Source organism: Sardina pilchardus, chromosome 9 (assembly GCF_963854185.1).
Source record: "Sardina pilchardus chromosome 9, fSarPil1.1, whole genome shotgun sequence".
Taxonomy (NCBI): domain Eukaryota; kingdom Metazoa; phylum Chordata; class Actinopteri; order Clupeiformes; family Clupeidae; genus Sardina; species Sardina pilchardus.
In genome coordinates, this window is record NC_085002.1 from 17252472 (window position 1) to 17261817 (window position 9346).

Genomic DNA, 9346 nt, shown 5'->3' on the forward strand with positions numbered 1-9346 from the left:
TATAGACACAGGTCTGGCCATCTTTAAAAAGATCATGGTTATCCAGTATTTCTATTTTGTTTTGTTTTGTTTTCTTTAGCATTTCCAGCCTTTTGTTTCCTCCCTTCCCACTTTTTAGAGACATGCTGCTGGCATCATGAAAAGGTGAAATTAGTCTGTTACAACGTTGGACACAAATCTGTCCTTTTCGCAACTAATTTGGGTTTACGAGATTTACAGATGATCACATTATTTACATTTTACACCGCGTCACAACTTTTTGAAAATGAGCCTCTGAATGTAGACGTTAGGTTAGGTTACTATATGTTAGGTCATCTCACATAGCCTACATTCAATGTTGTCCTAGTATCGCGACCCCGTCCTATACCCTCAGGTAATAACGCCTCCCATCTTGTTCCAACGGGACCACCGCTGACATCAGCTCTAACAAGGACGCGCATCGGGTGACGCGCCTGGAGCTCGGATCCGCTTTTTAGCCCAGCCTGCATCTAGGCATCCACACATTCTACACTCCTCAGTCTGCGGGCTACATACCCCGATCCGCGCATCTCCTATGACCCGTCTGCCGTAGCGCTTCTCACAATCTCAACGAATTTATTCGCACTGGTGAGTAAATTGACTTTAATTGGTAGCCTACTACTTCTATTTGGTTTTAATGTTAGTTTGTCAAACGTGTACTTGCATCTAAATACGACTCTGATAGTAGCCCAAGTGTCCGCGTTTTGAATTTCAACACTAAGGACCGCTACTCCTCATCAATGGGTCTTACAAATCAGGAAAAATCTGAATTAATTGTAAATTTAATTTTCTAAAGTATTTTTTCTTTTAAAAAAAAAGACCTCTATGTTAGGCTACAAAATGACCATTGTTTCCCAATGGTTGAATGTCTGCTTTGGTGGTCCCTTTTGTGACAGTAATCCATTCACTGGTAATAAAATGTTTTATTGCTGTCAGAAAAAACAGCCTTATGCTCCAACAATTCTCTTACAAAACAAAAATGAAAAGTACCACAAGGTTATTGTTTTGAGCAAGAGTATATGCATTTTGATGTATATTGTTTGTGTAAATGATTTATTCAGTTTGCTGACCAAAGGATTTAAGGGAGCTGGGATGCTCATTACATTGACAGGGTGTAAATTCCCATTAATTCAGCGTGGCTGGTGTGTAGGTTACTGAGGTGAGCGGGTGTTCTTCATGAGGCCATGTAATTAAAAGTGAATATAAAGCAGACCCAGCCATATTTGTTCCACTATCGGGAGCGAGCCAGCTTCGTGAGTTAATTTAAAAAAAAAAAAAAAAAAAAAAAAAAAAAAGCAGGCTGATCAGCAGTAAAATCAAGTCTGGTTTTAGACACAGCGCCAAGATGAAGAGGGTTATTCAGGTGATTTGAGGGGAAAATGAGAAAACTTTGAAATGGCTCTGAAAATGGGTTATCCACCATATGGCTTCAGAGAATATAATGCTGTGTTGCCTACTCTGTGATATTTCATATTTCATACCTTTAAATCAGCCTAGCCACTTCAGATTGGCTCCATTGTGGAAATGATTAATTTTGTCTTAGCGGCTTTCGGTTGTGAGTCAGTCATTGTGCCACCAGCTTTGTGCCTTTTGCTGTTCAGCGGCACTGCTTGTAAAGCCATGGCACACGCAGATTATTGTCACATGCACAGATTGCCGTCCAACTGGGAGTGACGTTGTTCACACCTGGTAGGCTGTGGCGTTCTCACCCTCCGGGCAGACGGCTCGCTCGCTCCCCCGCTCATGGGCCTTTCTCTCGTCTGTCTCCTCCCTCTCCTTCTGCTGCTGCCCCTACAGCTCATATACCCCACTGGCCACAGAGCAGACCTTGCTCCTCACAACAACACCAAAAAAAGCCTGATAAGGCAACAATCGGCAACAATCCCACTGCGATTTGTCTGTGCATCTTCTCTGGACTGTTCTCCCCTGTTCTCTTGGCTAACAATACTAACAAGGAGGAGTATGAAGAAGGAGCAGGCGTTTTGGGTCTTTGCAACACCCAACAAACCAGACCGCCTTGGGTCTCCTTAATGAAATATAGCGATGCCTCTTTGACCCCAGAGGCTATTTCTTGGGTTCCTCCTGGCCAGAGAAGAACTGGTCCACAGGGAGACAGAGGGGGTGCAGAGCACGGTGCAGATCAATACGGCCCCTTTGTATGATTTGCAACGCTAGCCGTCAGCGCGGTGGTTTGGGCGTGTTTGATGGACGCAGGTGGCAGCTGGTGCCCCTGCGCAGGCCAGATTGGTCGCAGCGCTGCCCCCTGCGGGCTCCTAATAAGCACAGCTCAATAACGACAGGCCCAAAGGCCCCCAGGGGTAGAGCAGAGGGCTCCTCCACCGAAGCAGGTGTCACTGACACAGTGCTCTCGTGCGTGCGCTGGTCATATTTACAGGCCGATCGGGTCGATCAGAGAACACAATCTACTGCTCAAAATGAGACACTCGAGCGAGACAGTGGCTCTGAGTAAAGTGGGAAGGAAGAGTCTATATCGGCTCATCCCTGAATGAGGATTGTTGTACTTTTGTACACCGACGTTGTGTAGAAATATATACTGATCTTATTGTCTCAGACTGTGTACCATATACATGTACATTAATTATGTAAAGGCGGCGTTGTATGAGTGTGTTTGGGTGTGTGTGTGTGTGTGTGTGTGAGAAAGTGAGAGAGAGAGAGAAGGTGAGAGGGAGAGAGGGTGAGAGGGAGGGAGGAAGGGAGGGAGAGAGGGAGAAGGTTGTGAGAGCGGCGCAGCTGGAAGTGTGGCTGGTTGGTTGTGGGCGTGTTGGTGAGGAGGCCCCCACTGCGCGAGCGTCAAGCACGGTGCCAGCGCGCTCACTCACACCATAAAGGCAGCGTGGCGGGGAGCCACTGGTGTCGCCACGAGATACCGCTGCGGTGTTGTCATCACCCCGACACATCTGTTGCACCTGCAGCAATTAGGCAACCGTTCAATCAGATTCCAAGCCTCTCTCTCTCTCTCTCTCTCTCTCTCTCCCTCTCTGTTTTCTTTTTTTGTGGGCACTCAGCTCAGTTTTATTCATTCACTCCTTTCTCCTTTCTCTCTTTCCCTCCTTTCTTTTTTCAGCGTGTTCTAACTATTTTTCTTTCATGCCTCTACCTTCATCAGTTTGTTTTACCACCCCCCCCCCCCCCACACACACACACACACCACACACACACACACACACACACACACACACACACACACACCCCACCGACTCTCCCCTGTTTCCCTCTTTCTCTCTCCCCAGCAGATGGACCTTGCTGATGGCAGCTTTAGCACCTAGGCTATTCTGAGGGCTGAGGGGCGAAGGGAAGCACTTTGCGTGCGTGGTGCATTTAGATCCGGCAAAACTCCGGCAGCTCTCACAGTGTGAAGGTTCCAAAAACAGTCTGGTGGTGCAGCAACAAAAGCATTGTGTTTGGCACACTGATGCACTGTCTGCAGAATAGTCCTGAGCTCATCTGAACCACTGGCTCTCTAGGACCATTTGGCTTTCTAAACTCTAACCCTTCTATTCTCTTCTATTCTCTTCTGTACTATTCTACACACAGTTTTTCCCATTGGGGGTGGCAGAGGCTTTCCATTTTACTCCCATTGATGTGTATCCATTGGCTGTTTCCTCTATTGTCTGCCCTGTACGTCTTCATTATCGCCGTGTACTTAAAATGGGGAAGACGTGGCTAGTGGTCGTCTTCCCCGGCGACTAATCTTTCTCCCATCGACCCCGGCGCTTTCAGCCGGCCTTGTGTGTTTGGATTCATGGCCCGGCCTTGTGCTTGATTTCATGCTGAGATTTAAGTCGCACCTCTGTCGGCCCTGAGAGAGTGCATTAGTCACGGCTGTCCTCCTCCCTCTGGAGTGGGTCCTTAAGACGCCGGCGACGACACGTCAGCCCTCCGCTCAGCAGCTCAATGCCTGAGGATGGAGGGAGAGAGGGAGAAATAGAGAGAGAGAGAGAGAGAGATGGGGTAACTAACAAACTAACAAAAATGAAGACAAAGAGACAGGGGAGATGAGAGGCGAAAATGAGACGAGGAGACGTGACGAGAGACAAAAATAAGCAGAGTGGGTGATGGCTTACGAGGGCACATGGGGAGAGAGATGCACACATGTGCACACACAATCGAGAGATAGAGAGAGAGAGAGAGAGAGAGAAAGAGACAGAGAGAGAGAGAGAGAGAGAGAGAGACAGAGACAGAGACAGAGAATGAGAGAGGGCAGAGTCCATCTGACTCTAGCTGAATGGGCTGGCTGTTTCCTGTTCAGCCATAGAGAAACCAGCCCCACCACACAGGCTTCTAGCTGGTCAGAGAAAAACAAAACAAAACAAAAACAGCCTCTCCATCAGCCCTCTACAGCGTGAAGCCCATAATCTGTTTATGGGGAACCCAAGGAGAACCTCCTGCCATGTTGTTGTTTGATCGCTATAGCGGGCTCCTCGTGGCGGAGGAGGGCTCCGTCTTCCTTCCCACCATGAGGAGAGCCTTTTGTCCAGCGCCTGGCTCAGATGCGCAGAGAGCCCCCCGATGCTCCGGTGCTGCTAACGCCGGAGCGGGAGCGCCAGATGGCTCCTGGAGGCTTGCCGCTCAGCAGGAGGAGAGAGGCGAAGTTAGCAAAGCTGTCATCCCAGCCCAGCCCAGCCCAGCCCAGGCCTATCCCGACCCAGCACCAGTCCCTGTCCCTGTCCCAGCATGCGTTTGCATGGCTGTCCCAAACACAATCCTAGCGATGTGGTTCTGTTTTACTTTTTACGGTTCTCCTGCTGCTTAGTTCTCTCTGCTCCTCTGAACTCACGCGGTGCAGTTTAATCCTATTTACAGAAACTGACAGTGAAAATGTTTTTAAACTGACCAATTAATTAGTAACGTATATGTCGTTTATGCTTCATATTATTAGCATGTCTTAAAGCCATTAACCTAGCAGATATACTGTAACTGCCGATATCACTTTGGAAGTACTAAAGTACTGCTACTAGTAGATGCAGCTTGTCAAACCTGAGAGGCTGAAGAGTCCTTCCTGATGACTTGTTTCCTTAAAGCGTGTGTGCTCTACAGAATACCACACGGGGACGTTTCTGTAGCCTCGGTCCTGATTGGTCTTGGTCTCTCTTCAAGTCTCTTCATTCTCAGGAAACTTTACTTTACTTTGCTTCACCTCTCCTGTACCCTTTGTAGTCCTCTTGCTCTCATCTTTTTGCCACTCTACTCATTCAAAGGGACAAGAGCCACCCCTCCCTCCCTCTCTCTCTCTCTCCCTCCCCCCCTCTATCCCTCTCTCCCTCTCTCCCTCTGTATGGCACTCATCCTCCATGCAGTAGGACCGACTGAGCTGAGCGCTGTCACCCGCCGAGCTCCTCTGTTTCATGTCGGTCACTGTGAATGTTTCCAAAAGGAGGTTGTGTGTGTGTGTGTGTGTATGTCTATGTGTATGCCTCTTGGTTTGTGTGTTTGTGTGTATGTGTGTGTGTTTGTACTGTGTGTGTGTGTGTGTGTGTGTGTGTGTGTGTGTGTGTGTGTGTGTGTCTGTGTGTGTTTTGAATGTGTATGAGTGTTTGTACTGTGTGTGTGCATGTGTGTGTGTGTGTGTGTGTGCGTGTGTGTGTGTGCGCGCGCGCGTGTGTGTGCGCTCGTGCAGCGTTTGCCCACGGTGCCCAGCGTGAGGGCCTCTCATCAGAGGCAGGTGCCGGCAGCTCCTCCGCATGAGGGGCTTTGATTAGGGTCCTCATCAGGCGGCCTCCTCAAAGCCCCACCTGTTAGACAAACATGAGACACACAGCACACAGCACACAGCACAGAGCACACAGCACAGAGCACAGAGCACAGGGGGGCCCCTGCTGCGGCCGGAGGTGGCTTTCAAGTGAGGGACGCTGACGAAAGGAGAGAGAGGGAGAGAGGGAGAGAAAGAGGGAGAGAAAGGGAGAGAGAGGGAGAGTAATATAGGGAGAGAGGAATAAAGAGAAAGACATACAGAAAGGGAATTACAAAGAGGGGAGTGCAACTCTTCTGAGGAGTGGGGGAGCTATAAAGAGAGAGTGAGAAAGAGTGTAAGAAAGAGAGAGAGAGTTGGTGGTGGAGAAGAGCAAAAGTGAGGGAAAGAACGATCGCCACGCTGCGTTTATTCTGATTCTGGGTCAATCAGCTATTTGTAGAGGCTCTTCACTGAAGACTCCCCGGCTCGGCTTTTATTTATTTAGTCTGCTAGTTGTTGTTGTTCTCGTGCTGGTGTCTTCGATTGGACTGCCATGGAATTATTTGTTGTGTCGGAACGAGGCAGCAATCTGCGTCTCTCACCCAGAAATGTGCTGCTGTTTTATTCAGTGTTTTCTTACCTTGGCTGGTGTGCCACATTCCTCTTCTCCGCTCTGCTATAATGTGACGTCCTGTAAAGAAGCGGCTTCATTTCAGACAATTGAGGGATTTCAATATTAGCTTGCCTTTCATCAGCCTGGTATTTGAAGTGAGAAAAGAGAACAAAGCAATGCATGTCTACCCCACTCCTGATCTTCTTAAATGCATAACATTTTGGATCTTCTCCTCTCTTTTCTCCTCTCTTGCTGATTCTCCTCCTTCTCTTGTGTGTTCTTCACCTCTGTTCTTTTCTCCTCTCTTCTCTTCTTTGGCCGATTCTTTTCCTCTCTTGTCTGTTCTTCCCTTCTCTTCTCTTCTCTCACCCTCTCTTTCATATCTCTCTCAGACTTTCTCAATAGCTCGCTCTCTCCCACGTGAGGCTGTGCATTCACAGAGGCGTACAATTCGGCAGCTAAGCTCTCTCTCTCTCTCTCTCTCTCTCTCTCTCTCTCTCTCTCTCTCTCTCTCTATCTCTCTCTCTCTCTCTCTGTGGGCTGGTAAACTGCATGGCTGGCATTGCAGCCTGCTGCTGTTGCAAACCACAATGGTGCAGTAAGTGACTCCCAAGCGGAGGGTCTACAATGGCAGCCGTCACGTGCTCCCCTCCCAGAATGCACTTTCTTCCATTTAGTCTTTGTCAAGATGCTCCCAAATAGCTCTGCTGTGAATGCCCTAGAGTTAATCTTTTAAAGCCCCAATACACACCTCCCACATCTCAGAGCGCATAGTGTGTGTGTGTGTGTGTGTGTGTGTGTGTGTGTGTGTGTGTGTGTGTGTGTGTGTGTGTGTGTGTGTGTGTGTGTGTGTGTGTGTGTGTGTGTGTGTGTGTGTGTGTGTGTGAGGTATAGAAAGAGTACGAGTCAGGGTTGTGTGTACATATGAATAATGGGAAGAATGTGCAGATGTGCATACAAGCATGCATATGTATGTGGTCTGCACATTTGTAAGTGTGCGCGTATGTGTGTGTGTGCACGTGTCGAGCAGTAGGCCAGTCTCAACGTATCGATCTCCGCTCACAGTCCCCGCGGCGGCTCAATACACCATTGGCATTGATTTTCCGTACGAGTGGCCATCTCTCTTCGCCACAAAAGACTGGCCCTCCTCTGCCCAGCCAGCAGGTTGCCCCCATGATGAACAGCCTCCAAACCCTTCGGGCAGAGGGTGCCCCCCCCCCCCCCCCGCCCCATCCCCCTCCTGTGTACCGACAGTGAACCCCCGAATGATCCCACCACGCCACCCATCAATGTCTTCAGCAAGCCAAATCATGGACTCCTGGCCTGTGCACCGATAGCTATGACTAGTCTGCCGGATGAATGGTTTGTTTCCTCTCTCTGCTCCGTGGGCTCCGTCCGGATGAAGCGTGCGGGGTAAATCGGTGATTAGTAACTGGAGCTCAGATCGAAACCTCCGGGGTGTGTGCGCGCGCGGGGAAGAAAGTGCTCCGTGGCAGAGTTGCGGCGGCCTGCTGTGAACATGCCCCAGTTCCCGTAGATCTTACCGTGGGCTGTGGAACGAGGCGGCTGCGCGCAGAGCCAACAGCGACTGATGCTGAACACAGCAACCCCTGGCAGAGAGCGCAAGGGAGCAGAGCTCCAAACAGGGGCTCTGTGATGATTACCATGGGGACTGCCTTAGGCTACGTCCCAGCTCCCCTCCTCCTCCTCCTCTTCCTTCTCCTTCTCCTCCTCCTTCCATCCTTCTCTCTCTCTCTCTCTCTCTCTCTCTCCTTCTCCTATCCTCTGGTGTCCTTGTGCACAACCCCATAGGAGACTTGGACCAGTGGCTCCCCTGATTGGCGTGTGTGTGTGTCCGTGTGTGTGTGAGAGAGAAAGAGAGAGAGAGAGAGAGACAGGGAGAGCACACGAGTGTGCATGTATGTGCTCGTGTGCTTGCTTGTGTGTGTGGCCAAGGCTTCGCATTGTCTGCGGGAACAAAGGATAAGAAGAGGATGCCGATTTGAGAGCCAGCGCGACCTTCAGGTCCCTCCAATAACAAGAAAGGGGCGGTGGAGGATCTGAGATGCATGCTTGAAGAACATGTGCGTGTCAACTGATTCCCACCGCCAGACTCCTCAGTCTCATCCTCTTCTTTGATTTTCCTCCAGAGAAGCAATGTGCCACAGGCTTTACCCTCGCTTTACCCCCGTCTCCTCCAGCGTCATGTCTGCTCTCCGTTTTTTTTTGCTAAACGTCTCCCTTGACATGTGTGCCTTTGAGATTATAGACACTTTTAGCTCGTCTGTGGGCTGTTTGTGATGTTTCTCACCAAAGCGTTTTTTTTTTTCTTCTGATAACTTTGCTGTCAGATTGCCTCTGTGCAGTCGCGCCTCAGCCATGTTTGCTTTGACTAATGTGATTTCCACTGATGCTCGGGTCAAGGTTGTTTGCTCTCAGAAATAGTTTCATTCCTGGCTGACGACCCCGCACGTGTTTGTGTTTCATCTGTGTTCCTTAAGCTGCAGGTTTGTTTTGATCGGCACGGCGCGCCCCGATGGGACACCTCTCTGACACGAGCGCTCTCGCTGTGGTCTTTCCAGCAGGTGGCGCTGTTTTTTTAAAAGATGGCCGCTCCCGGCTCCTGGATGCCCTGGGCGCTGCTCCTCGCCTCTCTGGCCTGCTCCGCTCTGTCCACCAACCTGGGTCCCACGCACCCCAAGAGGGCCTCCGGCTCGAGAGGAGGAGGGGGCGACAACATCCTGCTCCTGGACCCTGAGATGGGGGCGGGGGGTGGACACCACCGCAGGAAGCACGGTGGAGGTGGTGGTGGTGGTGGTGGCGGCGGCGGCGGTGGTGGGAGAAATGGGAAGGCCAGTGCCTCACTGCTGTCCCACAGGCCCACAGTGCACCACCCTGCCCGGCCCGAAGACGACGGCCCGGGCCTGGAGGGGCTGAGCCCCGTGCGGCTGGAGATGGGGCCGGGGGACAGGGAGCGGGAGAGACCCCACCGGGGGTTCAGAGGTGCCCCCTCCCACGCCCGA

The 9346-nt window shown here is 50.6% G+C and overlaps 1 protein-coding gene across 3 annotated transcripts in view; it reads left to right on the forward strand.

The window, feature by feature from the left end:
* Positions 1–466: 466 nt before the first annotated feature.
* draxina (dorsal inhibitory axon guidance protein a) overlaps positions 467–9346 on the forward strand; it is a 16577-nt gene continuing 7697 nt past the window's right edge. The window contains exons 1-2 of one of the 3 annotated variants that reach the window (XM_062546070.1): positions 467–606; positions 8906–9346. The exon at positions 8906–9346 is cut by the window's right edge and continues 181 nt beyond it. In XM_062546070.1, coding sequence (XP_062402054.1) covers positions 8930–9346 — 417 coding nt within the window. In that variant the 5' untranslated portion in view covers positions 467–606; positions 8906–8929. The remainder of the gene's footprint in view (positions 607–8905) is intronic. The other 2 variants (XM_062546068.1, XM_062546069.1) reach the window with 2 other exon arrangements.